Source organism: Aquarana catesbeiana, linkage group LG03 (genome assembly GCF_042186555.1).
Source record: "Aquarana catesbeiana isolate 2022-GZ linkage group LG03, ASM4218655v1, whole genome shotgun sequence".
Lineage (NCBI taxonomy): Eukaryota > Metazoa > Chordata > Amphibia > Anura > Ranidae > Aquarana > Aquarana catesbeiana.
In genome coordinates this window covers 625,034,440-625,056,518 of record NC_133326.1, presented here as the reverse complement: position 1 = coordinate 625,056,518, position 22,079 = coordinate 625,034,440, and the positions used below count along the sequence as shown (strand labels likewise).

Sequence of the window (22,079 nt, the reverse complement as noted above, 5' to 3'; positions counted from 1 at the left end):
GGCTTTGAGGGTACTCTTTGTGAGCGTAACATAAATGAATGTTCCCCTGACCCGTGCCACCATGGGAAGTGCCGGGATGGTATTGCCAGCTTTACCTGCACATGTGACCCTGGATATACTGGCTATCGCTGCGAGAACCAGATAAACGAATGCCACAGTAACCCTTGTCTTCATGGAGGAAAATGTATTGACCTGGTCAACAAATTCTTATGCTACTGTCAGCCAGGAACCTCAGGTGAGCCTAAAATTATTTAAAATTCTGTGTTTCTGACCTGACAAGCTTAGAGGTGTGAATTGCACTGCCTTATGTAAAGGATATTTGTAGAAAAGATTGCCATTTAAGGACAGATAGTCCAGGTCTATGTCTTACTTTCCCCTTCTCTTCAAATGGTAATGGTCAGGCCAGCCTGGACTTTTTTTGGCTAACCGCTAGTCCTGTTTAGATAAGGCTGGTATTGGCAGATGTCTGGCTGAACGTCTGACAACTTTATAGGCCTTGACTTGCATAATTAGAGCTTGCTTGTTAATGCGACCCTGACATGGCATAAAAAATAAAAAGGCAGCATCGATGAAGTGCCTGCAGGTACCTGTCTGGTCTTGAAGTTGATCCCTTTGTCCATGTAGAGCCCCTTAGAGGCTATCCATAGGACCACTGCTCTCCTTGTTGAGATTAAGCCCCTACCCCCTTTCATTCAAATGTGTAATGGTCAGGACCTTGGTGAGCTTTGAAGGCTGTCATTTGAAAAATTGCAGAACTTGAAGGGGCGTCTAGGCTCTCTGCAGTTATATCTCGGCTGTCTGATGTCTGTGATCATCTTGAAGATATGCAGTCAGCTAACATTAAACTTTTGAATGTAAATGTCCTGCCTCATAGCATACACAACAGGATGCCTGCTGTCATTGTTGGCTATAAAGGTGCCCTGTGTGTACCTCCCTATTCAACCTTCCGATTAAACTGCCACCTAGGTACGAAAAGAAGGCAACATTTGCAAAAAAAAAATGGCATGTTGGTAGTATGAGGGTTTATCCCGGCCTACAGTTTTTTGTTTGTCAATGTCCATTCCTCCTGTAGCCAGCAGTATAACCCCAAGTTTTTTTGTGTCCCTCAATGGAGTCTCAGGAAAAGGATTTTATAGAGAGTACAAAAATTCAATTTTACCTGTTCTTTGGTCTCATCTTTTCCTGACTTTAGTGTTAAGCACCACCATTCTGATCAATAAATGTTCCTCAAAGACCAGTATTGGCATGGCTTATTCTTAAAACCGGCCCCCTAATAACAAGCCAAAGGAATTTCAGAAGGCTACACAGAGGACCTTTTCTGGCTAACTGTTCATAAGAATCTTGTGATGCCTACTCTTAGGCAGTACTTTAACTTTTAAATATTAACTGACAGGTTAACATTAAGACTGTACTCACAGGAGGGGCATTTACACAGTCAATGATGTTGGTCAAGGGGGATCTTTTACCATGACATTGCTGTGTGGTTGACAAGATCAGTGGTTTAGTTGGTTCTGCATTGATGATCTGGAATAATCATAAATCAGTGGGAATGATCATGCTGCAATTTAAAAATAAATGTTTTTGTTTTCAGGTGTGAATTGCGAGTATAATTATGATGACTGTGCCAGCAACCCATGTGACTATGGAGAATGTAAAGACGGAATTAACAAATATGAGTGTGTCTGCAAACCAGGTTTCACAGGTATTAAATATCAATGTTTAATTTGTGCTTATGAGGTGCAGTCCTGATATAGTCCCTGCAAAGGACCTGAACCCATGTTGGTGGTGAAGAGTGGTATCGCCACTGTATATAAACTGCCTGAGCCCATTTCTGTCATTTTAGAGAAGGTGCCTAAATGCGGACAATTTTGGCCTATTCCCAAACAGATTGTGACAATATCATAAACACTGACTGTGGAAGATTTTCCCTCTTACTGTTCCGGGGGCAATCCAAAATTTGGGATTTTCTTTTAATTTCACTTTTGATGAAAATGGGCGGAAAAAAGGGCAAATGGAAAGGGTGAATGTCCCGCAATAAAAACCCAACAGGTGTTCTAATCCCTCCACACTCTTATCGAAAAAAAAAAATGCCTTCATACTTGTATCTAAAGCCTAAACTTTTTTTTTTTTGCTTTAGATACGGGGGTTGAGACCTCTGTTGGGTTTTTATTCTTTTCTGTGTTCGAGAGATTTACTTTGTCACAGTGACTGAAAGTGTGTATCTAAACAAAACATTCAGTTGTCACAGAACTGGAATAGAGAGAAATCTTCTAGTGGGGACACATGTTATGGTGACAATTTCGAAGAAGGGATTTCCTTGGTTTTGTAGAGATTTTCTTAATGTATTTACAGGAAATTTCCCCAGTGACACAAACAAACTGACAAGGGTTTTAACCAGCCAAAGCAGAAAGAGAATTCTGGCTTCGGATACACTTTAAAGGCTAGGTTCACATTTATGAAGGTGCCTGCAAAGTATTGCACTTGCTATTAGCGAATCGCAGGTATAATGTCAGGCTCCTGCAGACACTTCCTCTAACTCTCTGCCCGTACCTCTGTATGGGCTTTCTGTTAGAGAGCTGCAGGAAGTGTCATTGGACTGCTACAGTGACAGATGGGACTTGTGATTTATTTATTGACTGATCTCTGTGAATACATGACATGGCTGTGTGGGCAGAGATCTGCCGATTTAAAATGCGACAGCAGCTACGGGGAAAGAAACCGAGAATTGGGTTCTTTAAAGCAAGAGTAAACCCCAGTTGGAGGAAAAAAAAAATCGCCTTGAGGCAATGTCATAATGTGTTAGTATGTATCACATATTAGCACATTTATGAGAGACCTACCTTAAAATGAAGCCCTCCAGTGCTGTGCTGTCACTGCTGATTGAGCTGACATCCTCCCCCAGTCTTCCTCCCGGGTTCGGGACCTCTGGCTACATGAGTGGCCGGGGGAGTGATGGAGCAGCCGTGTACGGCATGGGCTCCAGAGGTCTGGCACTGTATGCTGAACCTTCAGAGAGCATGCCCCAGTGACATCATCGGTTGCATGCACTCTGAATATCTCCTAAATAGTGCAAGTTTAGGAGATATTCACAGTACCTACAGGTAAGTCTTATTATAGGCTTACCTGAAGGTATAAGTGGTGTAACAGAGTTTACAGCCACTTTAAGAACCTAAATACAGATGTAACATATAGCATATTCCTAAAGCTGAACCTAGCCTTTAAAGATCTACACACTGCCATTGTCTGGAGCTTTAAAAATGAACCCGGAGGAATGAGACAATGTGCCGATGCAGTGGGACCCCTGCACTGCAAGGGTTAAATGATCATTTAGATCTAGGGGTGCAGATCAGCTGTGCCTTATTTCAGGCTCCACATTGATTGAGGGACTCTGCTGCAGCCATTAATGGGGTACTTAATACACCTTATGCTACATCCAGATTGCTCCCCGGCTAAACAATCATTTAACCCTTGCGTGGGTCAAACTGCAAGGGAATATTTTCTCTAATGCTGCATACACACGTTCTGACTTTCCACCAACAAAACCGTGGATTTTTTTTCAAAGGATGTTGGCTCAAACTGGTCTTGCATACACACGGTCACACAAATGTCGGCCAACAATTACGAACGTGGGAATGCAGTGACGTTCAACACGTACGACGAGCCGAGAAAAAGGAAGTTCAATAGCCAGTGCGGCTCCTTCTGTTTGATTTCGAGCATTCGCAAACTTTTGTGCGATGGACTTGTGTACACACAATCAGACTTTCCGACAACAAAGTTTTTTGTTGGCGGAAAATTTGAGAACCGGCTATCAAACATTTGTTGGCGGAAAGTCCGACAGCAAATGTTCGATTTAGCATACACACGGTCGGACTTTGCGACAACAAGCTCGCATTGAACGTTTCCCGCCGGAAAATCCCACCGTGTGTATGCAGCATTATACTCATAGTTTAGCTTTAGTTGATAGTAGCAAATGTGGGCAATAAAGATAATATAAATACAATTTGCCAATGGAAACTGTGTACATTTTGTATAGTAAAAACCTAATAGTTAGGATAAAGGACAGAGCACATTGTGTAAGCTTACAATGGATAGCTTTATACTTTCATACTTATTACAAAGGCGGAAATTATCAGTATGTTTACATATAAAGACCAACATCTGGGTGTATGACCTCCTAGCAGAACAGCAAATTCTAAATAATGAGAAGGATTTACTTACAGTATATGATTCTGTGTGTATATTGACGTATGTAGATCCTCCTGGGAAAGAGAACCTATCGTCCTATTAGTGCTTGCTGAGTGTAGGGGAAGCTTGGAGGACACTTTGAAGTTGGGTGAGACATTTTAGGAATGCTCAGAGTGGTGTGTAATTAGATTTTTTACAGCTCTTGGTGCACAATAAGGGCCTTGTAGAGGTGGGGACCGGACAGCACTGTCCAGCTGGAAACAGATGGCGACACACATTAATTGCCACACTCGTTTTCCAGGCTGTTTTTCTCAATTATGAACTGAAATGCAGATGGTTATGTCTGCTACAACAAGAGCAAGTACTTTTTGTTTTTTCTTTTTTTTAACTTTTAGATTTTTTGTAACTTTAAATGTGAAGCTGAATTTAACTCTTCGAGTTTACCTCTGCCTTGTTATTTAAAGAGACTGTGTAGGGCATGGATCCTCAAACTACGGCCCTCCAGCTGTTGCGGAACTACACATCCCATGAGGCATTGTAAAACACTGACATTCACAGACATGGCTAGGCATGATGGGAATTGTAGTTCCTGAACAACTGGAGGGCCATCGTTTGAAGACCCCTGGTGTAGGGAATTGATTAGTGCTTTAAGCTGGTTTTGGTTTTATGTTATCCTAGGACATTTGCAATCACCAGGCTTTAATTTATTGTGCAAAACGTCACATACATCACAAGCAATTGTCTTTTATTATTACTAAATGAGAAGTGAATTCATATTGATGTGTTCCATTAATTAATGCATTAAACCGTGGTATTGTAAACTTCGCATAATCTTGATTTTAATCAGTGCATGTATTGGGATTGACAGATCTCCTGCACATCAAGGAAGCAGATAAAGCATTTATCCTGTTTTTAATTTCAGTTTTCACAGGCATGACCACTATGGATCCAATTTGATCACTGAAAATGATTAAATGTGGGGTAATTTTGCTAGTAATAAGGCAACTTAAAAAGGAGCTCTAGTCCAATTTGGTGTTTATTAAAAGTCAGCACCAACAAAAACTGTAGCTGCCTACTTTTAATAAACACACTCGCCTGTCCCAGGATCCAGCGTTGTGCTCACCCGAACCATTCTTTCCATCTGTGTTCTGTCCCCGGCATCTCAACTGTGAGCCGGATTCACAGCCAGGTGCCCACTGCGCCGTGCTGCGTTTTGTGAATGGTCCCGCAGTCTTTTGGGACCTGTGAAGTGCCCCAGAAGACTGCAAGGGGGAGGGGAACTTCCACTCGGATTCCCTAGGTGGTCCGAGCAGAAGTGGGAGCGGGTACCTGCCACCCCCCCGCAAAAGAAAATGCCACTACATAAAGAGGAGGGGTAAGGAGGACTTAAAGCGGAACTTCCCCTTTTTGGTGGAGCTCCACTTTAAAATTCCATTTCAGAGTAAATTGAATCAGAAAATCAGTAAAATGAGAAGATTACTTGGGCACATTCTGGTGTGGGGAATCTACTGATGTCCTACAGTAGCATTCATCTACAAACACACTAAAGCAGAATATGCAATAGTAGAATTTTCAACAAGAGGTTTGACCCATCTTGGCAAAATTTGTACAAAAACTCTCAGTACATTCAAATGTCGTTTGAAAGTAGTTCAAGGTTTAATTTAGCTTATAACATTCAAAACATTTTGGGATGGATGGTCTAAACAGAATGATGTTCTTAGCGGTCGAAATTGAATGCCAGTTTGGCCCACTTTTATGATTAGAGAAACAAATGTTCTTACAACATTTTTACAGCAAAAAAGAAAAAAAATTCCACTAGCGTATACCCAACTTAAGGTCGATTATGCATGGGTAAATTTGTGTACGCTATACTGTCTACTAAATGGCCAAACTTCCAAGAACTGTCAACATTTGCATGCTTGGTGAAAGGCATGATCAGTCTGAGAGACCACTTTCACAGTAGACTATCAACCAACTCTTTTTATAGCTTGTGAAAATAGACTAATCTATAGCCAGCCTAAGAACCAGTCATCTTTAGGTTTTGGTCTGAAAATGCCAGCATTGCACCTATGGAATTCCAAGTCACTTTTTGATTTGCTGGAGAGTAGATGTACACTTATAGCTCCCAGCTGCACTGGTGTGATGTGTACACAGCTGATGCTGGTTGACCCCTCTGCTGGTTATTTCAGTGTCAGGGACAGACTGCTAGTTCATGCTATGGGCGCTTTTCCTGGACTAAACTATGTTTTCTTAAATCTATTTCTGTACTAATGGAGGAAGGTCTATTTTTTTCTTCTTACAACAACAACATATCTCTTCATTTTGAGAACCATAAATGGTCAGCTAGTGGTAGATGGAATATCTTTTTAATAAAGAGCAGATGGTGTTGGGGGGGGGAAATAGTAGTAGGAAATTAAAGAAAGTGAAAAGGGTAGATAGTGGAAAAAGAGTCTAGGGCCATAAATGGGCAACTAGCAGATCAATGGACTTGAGGAACTAGAAGTTCCAGCGTGACCACAGGATCTTTGGCTGACCTCAAAGCCTCTTTTGGCTGCCCTCATGCTCTGAGTTTTTTTTTTTTTTTTTTACATCCGTTGAATATCTGCTTGCTGCCTTTTAAGTAGACTTTGCCATCTAAAATATATTCCATCTGTCTATCTTTTATTCTTTCTTTCTGTTTCTTTCTCTTGTTCTCACCTGCTCTCACACTGTCTTGCGCATTCTCGTGTGTCTCTCTCTTTCTCTCTTTCTCTCCCTCTCTCCTCTCTCGCAGCTCTTTTGCGCTCACCCCTCCCTGCCCCCCCCCCCAGTTTCTCTTTTTACACTTTTGCTTTCTTTATGCTCTAGCCTTCTTACTACTTTATCAAGCTCTTATGTTACTTGGTTTAAGTCCACTATAGTTGGGGTCCCCTATATTCTTTGGTTTGAGTTTGTGTGTGTCCTCCTGTAAAGTGAATGTAACCTCTCCTGAAAGAGGAGCGGTCCTGCTCAGCAGGATTTTGTTGAGCGCTGATTGTGTTAATGTTTTCTAGGTCCTCTCTGTAACATAGAGGTGTCTCCATGTGCATCCAACCCATGCCGAGCTGGAGGAACCTGTCAAGTTACACAGAATGGTTTCCGCTGCGTTTGTCCTGAAGGTGGTGGTCCTCGTGACTCTCTGTGTAATCCCACCCAGCTATGCACTCCTTCATGTGTCCATGGTGTGTGCCGCAAAGTCAGTGAGCTGTAAGTACTGCCAAGATATCATCCTGGAGTAGTTCAAGGAAAGCTTATAAATGGTTATTATTACAGTTAAAGGAAAGTTATGTAAAGCCTAGTTTTTTTTTTTTTTGTTTTTCTAACACTTCCTGTCCATTGGAATACTTTTTTATGGTTCTAGGTTAATTGCAGTTCTTATATTACATTTTGCATTCCTTAATATATACACTTTGTTTTGTCCTTGCCCTAGGTATGCATGTGACTGTCATCAAGGCTGGTCTGGCAGGTCATGTGACCGGCGAAGCAGTGATGTTTGTACTGCCAACACCTGTCAGAATGGAGGAACTTGCACTGAGCATCTTGGACGACCAGTCTGTCGCTGCCGAGAGGGTTTCCGAGGTAACGTTTTTACAAAGATAAATGTATGCATATTTTCGCCAGTCAGAAAGGTGCATTATGCTTAATAGTCTTATTTTATTTTTGATCTATATTTTATTATTCAAATCTTACTTGTGCTTGTTTGTGACATATGCCGACACAGCGTCCTGCTTAAACTGGTTCTGAAACCTGGACTTTTTTTTTTTTTTTTTTTTTTAACTTAATGCATTCCCTACGTTAAGGTAAAAAATGTCCTAGTGTTTGTATCACCCCTTTCCTTCCCTTTGTACTTACCTGAGCCTGGCCTCAATCCAGTGTTGTGCCCATCTGCATTGACTCTTCTCTCTTCTCACAGGAATCTCGGCAGCAGCGGGAGCCATTGGCTTCTGCTGCTGTCAATCAAATCTTGTGATGAGAGAGTGGGGACGAGGCCAAGAAACACTGTGTGTGTCTATAGGTACACAGCTTGGCTTGGGGGCCGCTTGCTATGGTGGCACACTAAAAAGTGGAGGGGCTAGAGCACCAGTGGGAGACCTGATGAGAGCGCTGCACTGCTCTAGCCTCTGATAAGCTGTCCTTGCCCATGCAGCTAATATAGAGGTACAGGGATTTGAAATCCCCATTGAGAAGGGATCAGAGCTATTCCCTGTGTGGCACGGACCAATTAGAATTACTGTAATCTGTCCTGGAAGACCTGCAGAAAGAATGGGGTGACAAGCAGGGATTTCAAATCTCTGGACCACTACAATGGCTGCATGGGCACTGATCCCTTATCACCCACAGAGGTAAGTACGGGGGGTCGTGTGGGGGGAGTTAGGGGGTAAACTGGGTGGTTGATTGGTGTTTACCCTTGCATTTTTTTCTGTAAAGGTGAACTAGGGGTTTTAAAGGTTCGTGGTGGTGTTGTGGTTTTTTTTTTTTTTGTTATTTTTAAATAAAAATAACAAGCATGTTTTACTTACCTGCTCTGTGCAAGGGTTTTGCACAGAGCAGCCCCAATACTCCTCTTCTGGGGTCTCCCGTTGGGGCTCCTGGCTCCTCCCCTTCATCAGGAGCTCCCACGGAAAGCCGCTTTCCATGGGGGTACCTATGCGGGCTCGCTCTTGAGTTCTGCTGCTGCATCCATTAACACAGACGGCGGGATTCCGCCCCGCTCACGTGTCACAGAATTTGATTGACAGCAGTGTGAGCCAATAGCTTCCGCTGCTATCAATCTGTCCAATGAGGAGAGAGACAGCGGCTGCACATCACTGGATCAGGTCAGGCTCCGGTAAGAAAAGGGAGCTGGGTGGGGAAGGGGGCAGGGGACCTGCAGCAAAGAAGGTTTTTCACCCTAATGCCCCTACACTGCAAGGGGTTAATGCTTGTGAAGTCTAGGGGGTAGAAGAATGAGCTGTAATATTTACAGCTACTCTCAAGGTGCTCTGGCTGGCAGTGTCAGGAAGTACAATGCAGAACAAATCGCTCTGCATTGTACGTGAGGATGGTGAGGGCATGCCCACAACCCAGAGCGTCGGAGAGGGGAGCACTTGAAGCCTGCTGAGGCGAGCAATAAAAAGTAAGGGGTTGCTCTTCTTCTTTATCCCCCCCCCCCCCCCCCTTAACTTTTACATAGCTCGACTGGTAACTGACTGTCCCAAAACTGTCTAATAGGAAATTTGCTCAGGAGTACAAAGAAAAAGAAAACTGAAGGCTTTAGCCTGTTGTAATTTTAGTCAAAGAAGGAAAAAGTATGACTTGGTATTGGGAAACACAATTTTCAAATGGCCACTCTTGATGGATTCTCCTTAGGCACCTTGTTTGTCATCCTTTTATGGTACATTTGTCATAATACCATATTTCTTCTTTTCATACAGGAAACTTTTGTGAGACTAATATTAATGAGTGTGCCCCAGCTCCTTGCCTGAATGGAGGAACCTGTGTGGATGGTATTGCAGGATACAGCTGTCTATGTATGCTGCCATATACAGGTGAGTTTGATATAAGGATATCTGAATGCTGTACACACCACAGAGCATCCCCTTTGCATTTTTAGACTTGGCTTACTGTGTTACAAATATGTGCAGTTTTGACATCAGTTCTTGCTATCTTTTTTTTTTTTTTTTTTTTTTTAAGAATGATTATATTGCTACTTCTAAAACTGCTTCTGGTTAAAGTGGAATTCCAGTTAAGCCTCGTTCACATTGGCGTACTTAAGCATACACCGATGCACGGGATGCGCACGTGTTCTCTAGATCTGTGTGCATTCATTCCTATTTGTGTCAATTGGGATGGAGCACAGACAGCCGCTGCTCCCGATTTGACATCTGTGCGGGTGCATGCTCCTGAAGGCAGGCTGCAGGGGTTTGTTTTACCTAAACTTGAGAGTGCTAAATTTGGTGCAGCTCTGCTTAGAAACCAATCAACTTCCAAGTTTTATTGTCGAAGCCTAATTGAACAAGCTGAAGTTTGCAGCTGATTGGCTACCATGCATGGCTGCACTAGATTTTGCACTCCAGTTTTAGTAAATCAACCCCAGTGTGTTAAGGAACATGCACCCTAAACAAATGTCAAATAACTCCCCACTTGGGCATTCATGATACTTATTTTGCAAACTAAAAGAACAGCACAGGGATGCAAATTGCATCTTTAAACTGGTTCCAGCATCCTTAAGAGCAGAACATGGCTGAGTGTCCATCAGGTGAGCTGAGAAGCTTACCACATGGTGCCTCTAGAAGGCAGCACCTATGGCTAAACTCTGACCTTTCTACATGGTTCGAATAGCAATTAAAGTGATTGTAAAGTCTTGTTTAAAAAAATAAATAAACCTGTTATATTTCCCTCCCCTGTGCCGTTGGTTTTGCACAGGACAGCCTGGATCCCTCACTTCTTGGGTCCCTCTTTGCTGCTCCTGGCCCCTCCCTCCTGTCGCGTGCCCCCACAGCAAGCAGCGTGCCATGGGGGCACCCAAGCTGAGCAACAGCTCCGTGTGTCTATTCCGTGTGTTCCCTCTCTCTCCTGATTGGCTAACTGACTTTGACAGCCGTGGGAGCCAATGGTGCCACTGCTGTGTCTCAGCCAATCAGAAGGGAGAGTCCCGGACGGCCGAGGGATGCATGGACATCGCTGGACAGAGATGGGGCTCAGGTAAGTATTAGGGGAGCTGAGGGGGGTGCTACACACAGAAGACTTTTTAACTTAATGCATAGAATGCGTTAGGATAAAAAATCTTCTGCCTTTACAACCCCTTTATTCAATCATAGAAGATTGCTTGTTGATCAGAAGCAATGCAGGGATAGGTGGGTGCTGATGTGACAAGATATGTAAACTATGCACAGGGTGCAGTGTAAAAAACAAAATAATTATTTTTTTCTGTTCCAGGCCAAACATGTGAGACTCTACTTGCCCCCTGTGGCTCTGAGCCTTGTCATAATAGCGGCGTGTGCACTCCATCAGCAGACTATGAAAGCTACTCCTGCAAATGTCTTACTGGCTGGGAAGGTAACGGTCAAATTTACACATTTTCTTTGGATAATTAGTGAAATGCATAGCAGAAATGTAGCTTTTGTGCAGTAATGGCCACGTCACATGAGTATATCTGTATCAGCCAAAAAATTTCTCGAATTATGATTTTTTTTTTGTTTGTTTTTGTAGCAAAAAGGTCATTACAGACAGTGATGGGTCAGTGTTGTAGCAATTTGTAGTTTAGTGCTTATGGTGGCCATACACGCTTCAATAAACGATTTATTTTGTGATTTGATCTCTTCCGATCAGAATTACCAATCTACAACCCATTTGATCCATAGATCAATCACCGGGAAGTGGATTTTGCTTGATAGTTAATAGGGTTGTCCCGATACCGATACTAGTATCGGCACCGATACCGAGCATTTGCCCAAGTACTTATACTCGGGCAAATGCTCCCGATACTTCCCCCGATACCTGGACAGTCAGCGGTGAGTGGGGGAGTTACAAGCTTCTCCCCCTGCGGCTTTCAACTGCTTAGTGACATACAGTGGTGATCGGTGCTTGTAACTCCCCCACACCCGATCACCGCTGACTGTCACTTCATCCTCCATACCTCCTCCGTTCCTCTGTCCCCCTCCGCTGTCCCCCTCCTTTCCGCCGTTCCCCTCTCCGTCTCTGTCCCCTCCATTCTGCTGTGCCTCTCCGCTGTCCCCCTCTCCTTCTCTGTCCCCTCCGTTCTGCTGTCCTCCTCCTCCTTCCTTTGTGAATGGACAGAGTCGGCTGACTCTGTCCATTCACATAACTGAAACATTGTAATCTCCTGTGATTACGATGTGTCAGTTTATGAATGGAGAGGAGCCGCTGTCTTCTCTCCATTCATTCTCAGTGCAGCTGAGGCTGCAGAGAAAGGGACTGGGGAATCTCTATCCTCGGTCTCTTTCTCTGTCTCAAGGGGGAGATATCAGAGGTCTGTTAAGACCCCTGATATATCACCAAAGCCCCCCAACAGGGCTGATTAAAAAAAAAAAACACATATTGCAATAAAGAATAAAAAAAAAATTGTTAAAAATAAAAATTGTAAATAAAACCACACAGACACCGTTCCCCCACCCCCCGAAAAAAAAGAAAGCATTATTAAAAAAAAAAAATTAAAAAAAAAAAAACACTGTCACGCGACATTAAAAAAAAAATCAGTATCGGCGAGTACTTGAAAAAAAGTATCGGTACTTGTACTCGGTCCTAAAAAAGTGGTATCGGGACAACCCTAATAGTTAAGATATGATTGTAACTTGTGATCGTAAGTCATTGACTGCATCTCTGTTCCCATCATGCAATCTCATAATCCGATCGATCAAAATACGATCGTATGAGCAAGTATCTCAGTGCTGCTGATCAATGCAAAACAATCTATACATTTCCACCCTGGCCGATCAAATCTGATCAAAATTGAGTTTGTATTGAGCAGAAGGGAAATGATGGCTTTTTTTTTTTTTTTTCCAGATTCGATCATTTGAAAAAAAATTAAAGCATATATGGCCACCAATTTTTATTGCCTTTTTCACAGTGCTTGCAGATTCAGAATCGCAGCCTTAAACAACATCTCTGGTTATTACTGTTCTACATGGCACATCTGTATTTTGTAGCTTTATAGAAAGGATTAATCCTTGTGCACACTTTGCATCAAAAATGCCACTTTTAAGGGCGTTTGACATTTTTTTTTTTCTTCCCTGCCTCTAAAAGCTCCTCTGTTAGCCTATACGTGCTTTAATGTATGTATGTGGTTGTTTTATTGTGTTTTTTCTAATCATACTTGCCAAGGTGGATGCTGCATCTGTTCCCTGCCGGCTCTAACACTGAGAACCGAGACATCAAATGCCGCCAATCGCTTGGTTCTCAGGGCTCCCTAAACAGAGAGCTGGTGACTGTCGGACTGGAGCGGCTAGCTCAGGCTCTCAGTGGTGGGGGCGGGAGTGGCTGGCTCAGGCTCTCAGCGCTGGGCTGTGGAGGGGGCAGGAGCGGCTGGCTCAGGCACTCGGTGCTGGGCTGTGGAGGGGGCAGGAGCGGCTGGCTCAGGCACTCGGTGCTGGGATGTGGAGGGGGTGGGAGCAGCTGGCTCATGCTCTCTGCACTGGACTGTGGAGGGAGACAGGAGCCACTGGCTCAGGCTCTCAGCGCTGGGCTGTGGAGGGGGCGGGAGCGGCTGGCTCAGGCTCTCGGTGCTGGGCTGTGGAGGGGGTGGGAGCGGCTGACTCAGGCTCTCGGTGCTGGGCTGTGAAGGGGGTGGGAGCGTCTGGCCCAGGCTCTTGCGCTCATCGCTGGGCTGTGGATGGAGCGGCTGGCTTAGGCTCTCAGCGCTGGGCTGTGGAGGGGGCGGGAGCGGCTGGCTCAGGCTCTCAGCGCTGGTCTGTGGAGGAAGCGGCTGGCTCAGGCTCTCAGCACTGGGCTGTGAAGGGGGTGGGAGCGGCTGGCTCAGACTCTCGCTGCTGGGCTGTGGAGGGAGCGGCTGGCTCAGGCTCTCAGCGCAGGGCTGTGGAGGGGGCGCGAGTGGCTGGCTCAGGCTCTCGGCGCTGGGCTGTGGAGGGGGCGCGAGTGGCTGGCTCAGGCTCTCGGCGCTGGGCTGTGGAGGGGGTGGGAGCGGCTGACTCAGGCTCTCGGTGCTGGGCTGTGAAGGGGGTGGGAGCGTCTGGCCCAGGCTCTTGCGCTCAGCGCTGGGCTGTGAATGGAGCGGCTGGCTCAGGCTCTCAGCGCAGGGCTGTGGAGGGGGCGCGAGTGGCTGGCTCAGGCTCTCAGCGCTGGCCTGTGGAGGGGGCGGGAGCGGCTGGCTCAGGATCTCAGTGCTGCTTTCTCCTGTGAGGAGAAAGGCGGGTAGAAGAGTTGCAGTGTGCTTGAGGCCTTACAGCCAGCTACAAATAATCAAAGCTTGGTAGCTGCTACAGATTTGCTGATGTGACCTAATCCTAAGACGTGCATTATGGCTAGAGTTCACGTTCCATAAAGTCTGACATCAGAGCCTTCATACGACAGAAATAACTTAGAATACTGGATAATAGTGCCACCTACTGTTGCAGGTGAATCATGTGACATCGATGTGAATGAGTGCAACAGGAGCCCTTGCCAAAATGGTGGACAATGTGCCAACCTTCCAGGAGGATACAACTGTCTCTGTAAAACAGGATATACGGGTCATAACTGCGAGACTGATATTAACGATTGTTCACCAAGTAAGTTGTAATGTCAATCTGACTGTTTGGGGGGCAAAAATTAAATAAAGGAACAAAATTGTTCTAAAATGCGACCAGTCTAAATATTTTTTTTTTATTTTTCTGCACTCTTAGATCCCTGTCTCAATGGCGGTTCCTGCAAAGACGGGGTGAATTCTTTCTCCTGCACGTGTCTGCCTGGCTTCACCGGACCAAGATGTGTGAATGAAATCAATGAATGTCTCAGTGACCCATGCCTCAATGGAGCCACCTGCTTAGATTATGTTAACAGCTATGTGTGTTCTTGTGCTCCGGGATACACCGGGCCCATCTGTGAGACCAACATACAGGACTGTACTGAGAGGTAGGTTCTATGAATCGCAAACTGGTTCCAGTTGTGAGAGCAGCCTGCAGGATATCTACCTCCAAAATAGCTTACCTCTGTAGCTACGGACACTGTGGAGCAATCAGCCTCAAAGATTACAACTGAAGCAACAAAGTCAGACTTCAGTGCTTTCTCTGACCATAGAGGATGATTGATCCACAGATATATATATATATATTATATTATATTTTTCAGCATGCGATATCCTGCAAAGTAAAAGCCATTGCGGCAGTTTACGCCGCCCTCCGGTGCTTCTCTCAATCAGCAAGCCACAGAATTAACTGGCGGGTGGCAGTGGCAGCTTACCATAGAGCTGACCACGGACTTGATGGTCCCTGTCCATCTCTATAACCCTCAGAGATATGAACACTTTTTTTTTTTTTGGAAGCCTGCGATTTATTTTATTTATTATTATTTTTTTAATCTCAGAATTTCCTGCATAGAGGAGAGATGTAGGGACTTATAGACCCCAGATCTCTCGGTAAAGAGTACCTGTCATGCCCTATTCCTATTACAATGGATATTTACATTCCTTGTACGAGGAATAGGGAAAGCGGGGAAAAAAAAATTAAAAAAAAGTAACATAATTTTTCACATTATATATGTGATATATGTGTATATATATATGTTTTTTTTTTTTTTTCAAATGAATTGCGTTTGAAAAATTGCTGTGCAAATACCATGTGACATAAAAAATTGCAACAACTGCCATTTTATTCCCTAGGGTGTTTGCTAAAAGAATATATATGTTTGTTCTGCGTAATTTTCTAGCAAGAAAATTATTTTTAGATGTAGGAGAGGAATGCCAGAATTGGCCTGGTATGGAAGCGGTTAAGAACGTGTTACACGTTACACCCTAAATACAGGCTGGAAGTGATTAAACTCTTTTCTGTTCTGGAACTATAAGACTAACTGGTCCCATAAGACTAACAGCCACAGGCATTACTCCCAGAGGCATGAGGGCATTTGTGGTTTCACCACAACTGGAGTGCCAAGAGTTGCCTGCCCCTGGTATAAAGGATGATTATCGGTGAAATAAAATCATAGGTCTTGTTTTAGATTTGCTCACAAAAGTCGTCATATAAAACTGGAGAGTAAATGCATTCTATTCTGCTTGAATGATTGACTTGAAGACAGAGATTTCAGCCAACATTGAATAAATTGTTCAATATAACGATGTGCTGTCGATGTGCTTGTAAATTATGTGCTCATTTGTCACCTGCAGCTCTTGTTTTAATGGTGGGACCTGCAAAGATGGCGTGGACTCCTACACCTGCATCTGCCGCGCTGGCTTCACCGGATCTCACTGCCAGCACGAAGTGGATGAGTGCGCTTCCCGGCCCTGCCAGAATGGAGCTGTGTGTGTGGACAGGGTGGAGTCCTATCACTGTATCTGCCCCAATGGATACACAGGGACGCAGTGCCAAGTGAGTGGAATGAGCCAGATAGCTGTTAACAGATTTCCATTAAAGTGGTGTTCCGGCCGAAATTATACTTTTTAAATAAAAATACCCCTATAATATACAATCTTAATGTATTCTAGTAAAGTTAGTCTGTAAACTAAGGTCTGTTTTGTTAGTTTATAGCAGTAGTCTGTTATTTTATAAACTTACAGTAGGCCGTGGCCATCTTAAGTGTGGGCATCTGAAGCCAGACTGTATTTCTTCCTGGATCTCATCCTTGCAGATCTCGCACATGCTCAGTGCAGCACAAGCAGTGTAATAGGTTTCAGGTCAGGTTTCCATAGCAACGGCAGTTTCAGAGGAAGTTGCCGCCCCACATGCTCAGTGCAGCACAAGCAGTGTAATAGGTTTCAGGTCAGGTTTCCATAGCAATGGCAGTTTCAGAGGAAGTTGCCGCCCCTTCCCAGAAGGCATTGCAAACAGGAAATGATGCGATGGGTCTCGGCCAGGGAGGAGGAAGTGAATAATGAACACAGCAGATATACAGTAGGTGCTGAGAAAAAAAATATCCAATTTGTTTACAGTGCACAGTTTAGTGAGGAATGCTGAAGAGTTGTAAAAGTGGGTGGAACTCCACTTTAAAGTAAAGAAAAAAATGCATGAAAAAAAAACACCTTCTGAAAATGAACCTCCTTGCAAAGTAAGACTCTTAACACGTCTCTATCCCGTAAGTGCTAACTTCACTGCCCTTGAATGATTTGGCAGTTGATGAATCTTTGGCATCCGCTCCAAATTCTGTTCCAAAAATATTAAAATTAGTTTTTCTTGCATGTTCTTATTCTTACATTTTGAGAAGTTTAACCCTGTTACTGCCACCGCTATAGATATTATGGCGGTGGTAGTTTGGACACACTTGTGCCAACCCCGTGTTCCCCCGCCTCACCGGCAAGAGCAGCATGTGCCAACCCCGTGTGCCCCCCTGTAACGAAAAAGTTTACTTTTGGGCCAGTTCACACCATAGAAATGCAGTCTGTATGCATTGCAGATGCTTTTCTGTATGCACATTTTTTACGTATTTTTGGTTCTCTTAACCTTAAAGTGGAGTTCCACCCAAAAGTGGAACTTCCACTCATCGGATTCCTCCCCCCCTCCGGTGTCACAGTTGGCACCTTTCAGGGGGGTGCAGATACCTATATATTACAGGTATCTGTACCCACTTCCGGCGTAGATAGCCGCAGAATCTGCGGTTATTTACGCCACATCCTGTCCCCCCCCGCTGTCTGCTGGGAAACACACGGGTCCCAGAGACAGCAGGAAACAGCCGTATTTCGCTGCGCAACTCGCGCATGCGCAGTAGGGAACCGGGAAGTGAAGCCGCACGGCTTCACTTCCTGATTCCCTTCCCGAAGATGGAGGCGGCAGCACCCGAGGACCGAGAGACAGTTCGGCCTCGGGTGCCGACATCGCGGGCGTCCTGGACAGGTAAGTGTCAATGTTTTAAGTCAGCAGCTGCAGTATTTGTAGCTGCTGACTTTAAAAAAAAAAAAAAAAAAAAAAAAACATTTCGGTGGAGCTCCGCTTTAAATAAGGACATGTGCGTTTTACTGCGTTCCCATTCAGAAAAAAATGCAGCATTTTTTTTTTTTTTTTTTTTTTTTTTTTTTTTTTTTTTTTTTGCTGCATGTGGTGTGAACTGGCCCTTCTTCCTTTTTTTTTTTTTTTTTTTAACATTACACCCAAGCACTTAAAATACACCCCCCATTTTTTTTGAGCTCCACATACATGAACATATATACGTATGTAAATGCTCATGTTAGGGGCACCTAAATGCAAGAATGTCACTTGCGGTTATTATGTTACATAATGCCGTGCACACCGGAGTGAGAGGAATAATTCTAGGCTTATCACTCATTGTTGGTTCTAAACTGATGACCTTTTTAAGGGATTGCCTGTTGAAAATATAGGGTTGTGAAGTTTGTTTCCATTACCAACAAATTGGTAATTTATTACATTTGTGTGCCCTAAAATGAACTTTAGTGTATTTTGTTACTGAAATTTTGCATTTCATAAATCATTGCACTAATGTGACATAAAAAATTGGAACTAACTACCACTTTTTCTCTAGGGTGCCTGCTTTCAGAAATTATACAACATTTGGGGGTTTTACATAATCTGGCCTCAAATTAGTTTTTTGTTGCATTTAAAAAAAAATAAATAAAAAGGTAAATAATGTTATGGCATTGAAAGGGTTAAAGGTAATAGAATAGGAAAAGGAAAGGTTTAAAGGTCCTTTGCTGATCGAGGTAAATACCTTTTACCCAGATCTTATGTTACTAAACACACAGCATTTGGATGAATATTGCCCTTTTTGAGGTTTATATTTAACAACCGTAACAGTTCCTCTGCTTCTGCCTCTGACACAATTGCTCCTTTATTTCAGAATTTGCTGGATCTTTGCCGTCGTTCTCCTTGCCAGAATGGAGGTCGTTGCACTCAATCAGGCCCATCTATCCGCTGTGAGTGTCTTTCTGGATGGGCAGGAAGTTACTGTGATATCCCACGTGTCTCTTGTGACGTAGCAGCAAGCAGGAAAGGTGCGTATAAGGGATAAAATCCGGTACAATGTAGCACAATGAGACTTTTATGGGTTGGCTCTTTACATATATTCTTTTTTGTGTTAGGTGTTCGTGTGGATCAGCTCTGCCATGCCGGGGGAAACTGTATGAACACCGGCAACTCTCACAAGTGTTTCTGCAGAGGGGGCTACACCGGCAGCTACTGTGAGACACCCATCAACCAGTGTGACCCCGATCCTTGTCTTAATGGAGGGTCTTGCCACAGCTACCTTGGTGGTTTTGTGTGTGAGGTGAGCAAGACTAAGGAGTCTATGGGACTATATTATATATTTTTTTATTATTCCAAGTTGAAGGTTTTCTAGAGAGGATAAAAAAAAACATGAAGCATTGTGCTACAAAATCATATTTAGGTTGTAGAAAATGAGATGGTCTCATCTAGCGTTATTGATGAACAAAGGAGGCTTAAAGGGGAAGTTCTGCTTTATGCTCCCCCTCCTTTTCTGTTTTTGGCACTTTATTCCGGTTGGATTACTGTGACGATCCACCAGAAGTCCCTACCCCCACCCCCACCCCCCCCAAATGTAACAGGTCCCAGAAGGCTGTGGGACCATTCACAAACGGCATAGTGGCCGAGGACCTGAAGACCGAAGAAGCGGTTTGGTTGAGTTTGGCGCTGGATCCCTGGACAGTATTTGTAGCTGCTGATTTTTTTTTTTTTTTTTTTAATACAGGGTGAAAAACCTCTTTAAGGTTTTGTTATATAAGTACATCTCATGTAATGGAGTTTGTGGTCTAGCATCTGTCATGTTAGGGACATTGGATGGTATGGTCACTTCAAGCTTTTCTTGAAGGGGATGCACCCTGTATTTTTTTGTTTATAATGTTCTCTGTTTTCCTAGTGTGTGGCTGGATTTGAAGGAACAAACTGTGAAATAAACATAGACGAGTGCCAGTCTCACCCATGTCAAAATGGAGGGTCCTGTATTGACCTGATTGGTCGTTACATCTGCTCCTGTCCTCCAGGAACCCTTGGTAAGCATGTAGACTGGATTATCCCACATGTCCTTATTCAGCGCAATTACTAATGTGCCAAAATGTAATAGTCTTAATTTTATAATACAACTTTCTCTAAACAAATGTCATTCTAATTCTAGCATTAATCTAGTATACGGTGCTTGCTTTAGATAAAAGGTTTGGTGCAACATTCATTTTAGTTGCATAAAATATCAAATTGAAAACAATAAATAACGAAGGCTAAAACAGCTTTTATTCAGGGATAATAAACCAATAAATACAAAATGTTTTTTGCAGTGATAACAAATATAGCAAATATGTGAGCTCTGAAGTACCTTTTGTATGTGCATTTGTAGTTTTATATTGTGGTTAAAATATGATTCCAACAGCTGTGAAAATTGTTTTAGGGTTTATCTACTGCCAGGATGTTACAGGACACTGTAGCTAGTAATGGGGTACAAGTAGGTCCAGGGTTATTAAACTTTTCAATCCAAAGACCAAATATCCAAATGGTCACCATACTGAGGCCCAAGAAGATAATGCTTACCAAAATGTCAGCAAAGACAAACAACAGTGACCGAATAAAACATTGCAGATGCTCTTCACTATTTTTATAAGCTTTAGTAAAGCATAGAGGAAAGTTCTGCAAAATATTGTATTTCCTTTTTGCCATTTTCCTTTACTGCCAGGGTAAGGGTGGTCATGGGTGGAAGTATTATGTTTTCATCTCGGGTATGCTTTTTTGTGATACATTAACCACATTATAGGCTGTCTCAGAGCAGAATTATATGATTTGAAACCAAGATAAAGTGTACTGTATCACTCACCACTGATTTTTGCACTTGGGCAAATTAGGCTGTCTAGTAAATTGTCATTTGGCAACACATCACAAACACCTCCATGACCCAGTTTGGGTCTTGACACAAGCTGGCCATGCACTGTAAGTTGGTGGAACAAGAGAAATTGCTTAGTTGCATGTTTGTTATAATTTATTTGTATATAAATTACTTGTAGTCTTTTTTTTTTTTTTTTTTTCATTCATACATACATACAGTGGGGACGGAAAGTATTCAGATCCCCTTAAATTTTTCACTTTGTTATATTGCAGCCATTTGCTAAAATCATTTAAGTTCATTTTCTTTCCTCATTAATGTACACACAGCACCCCATATTGACAGAAAAACGCAGATTTATTAAAAAAGAAAAACTGAAATATCACATGGTACTAAGTATTTAGACCCTTTGCTTAGCATTTAGTAGAAGCACCATTTTGATCTAACACAGCCATGAGTCTTTTTGGAAAAGATGCAACAAGTTTTTACACCTGGATTTGGGGATCCTCTGCCATTCCTCCTTCCAGATCCTCTCCAGTTCTGTCAGGTTGGATGGTAAACGTTGGTGGACAGCAATTTTTAGGTCTCTCCAGAGATGCTCAATTGGGTTTAAGTCAGGGCTCTGGCTGGGCCATTCAAGAACAGTCACGGAATTGTTGTGAAGCCACTCCTTCGTTATTTTAGCTGTGTGCTTAAGGTCATTGTCTTGTTGGAAGGTAAACCTTTGGCCCAGTCTGAGGTCCTGAGCACTCTGGAGAAGGTTTTCGTCCAGGATATCCCTGCACTTGGCCGCATTCATCTTTCCCTTGATTGCAACCAGTCGTCCTGTCCCTGCAGTTGAAAAACACCCCCACAGCATGATGCTCCCACCACCATGCTTCACTGTTGGGACTGTATTGGACAGGTGATGAGCAGTGCCTGGTTTTCTCCACACATACTGATTAGAATTAAGTCCAAAAAGTTCTATCTTGGTCTCATCAGACCAAAGAATCTTATTTCTCACCATCTTGGAGTCCTTCAGGTGTTTTTTAGCTAACTCCATGCGGGCTTTCATGTGTCTTGCACTGAGGAAGAGGCTTCTATCGGGCCACTCTGCCATAAAGCCCCGACTGGTGGAGGGCTGCAGTCATGGTTGACTGTCTACAACTTTCTCCCATCTCCCGACTTCATCTTTGGAGCTCAGCCACAGTGATCTTTGGGTTCTTCTTTACCTCTCTCACCAAGGCTCTTCTGCCCCGATAGCTCAGTTTGGCCGGACGGCCAGCTCTAGGAAGGGTTCTGGTCATCCCAAACGTCTTCCATTTAAGGATTATGGAGGCCACTGTGCTCTTAGGAACCTTAAGTGCAGCAGAAATTTTTTTGTAATCTTGGCCAGATCTGTGCCTTGCCACAATTCTGTCTCTGAGCTCTTCAGGCAGTTCCTTTGACCTCCTCATGATTCTCATTTGCTCTGACATGCA

The 22,079-nt window shown here is 43.5% G+C and overlaps 1 protein-coding gene across 1 annotated transcript in view; it reads left to right on the top strand.

Moving 5' to 3' along the window:
- NOTCH3 (notch receptor 3) overlaps positions 1-22,079 on the top strand; it is a 132,294-nt gene that overhangs the window by 91,085 nt on the left and 19,130 nt on the right. Inside the window, exons 11-22 of the mRNA XM_073622382.1 lie at positions 2-235; positions 1,592-1,702; positions 7,218-7,410; positions 7,634-7,782; positions 9,618-9,731; positions 11,122-11,241; positions 14,277-14,429; positions 14,544-14,772; positions 16,019-16,220; positions 18,637-18,790; positions 18,878-19,062; positions 19,672-19,804. Of these exons, the coding sequence (XP_073478483.1) occupies positions 2-235; positions 1,592-1,702; positions 7,218-7,410; positions 7,634-7,782; positions 9,618-9,731; positions 11,122-11,241; positions 14,277-14,429; positions 14,544-14,772; positions 16,019-16,220; positions 18,637-18,790; positions 18,878-19,062; positions 19,672-19,804 (1,977 nt within the window). The remainder of the gene's footprint in view (position 1; positions 236-1,591; positions 1,703-7,217; positions 7,411-7,633; positions 7,783-9,617; positions 9,732-11,121; positions 11,242-14,276; positions 14,430-14,543; positions 14,773-16,018; positions 16,221-18,636; positions 18,791-18,877; positions 19,063-19,671; positions 19,805-22,079) is intronic.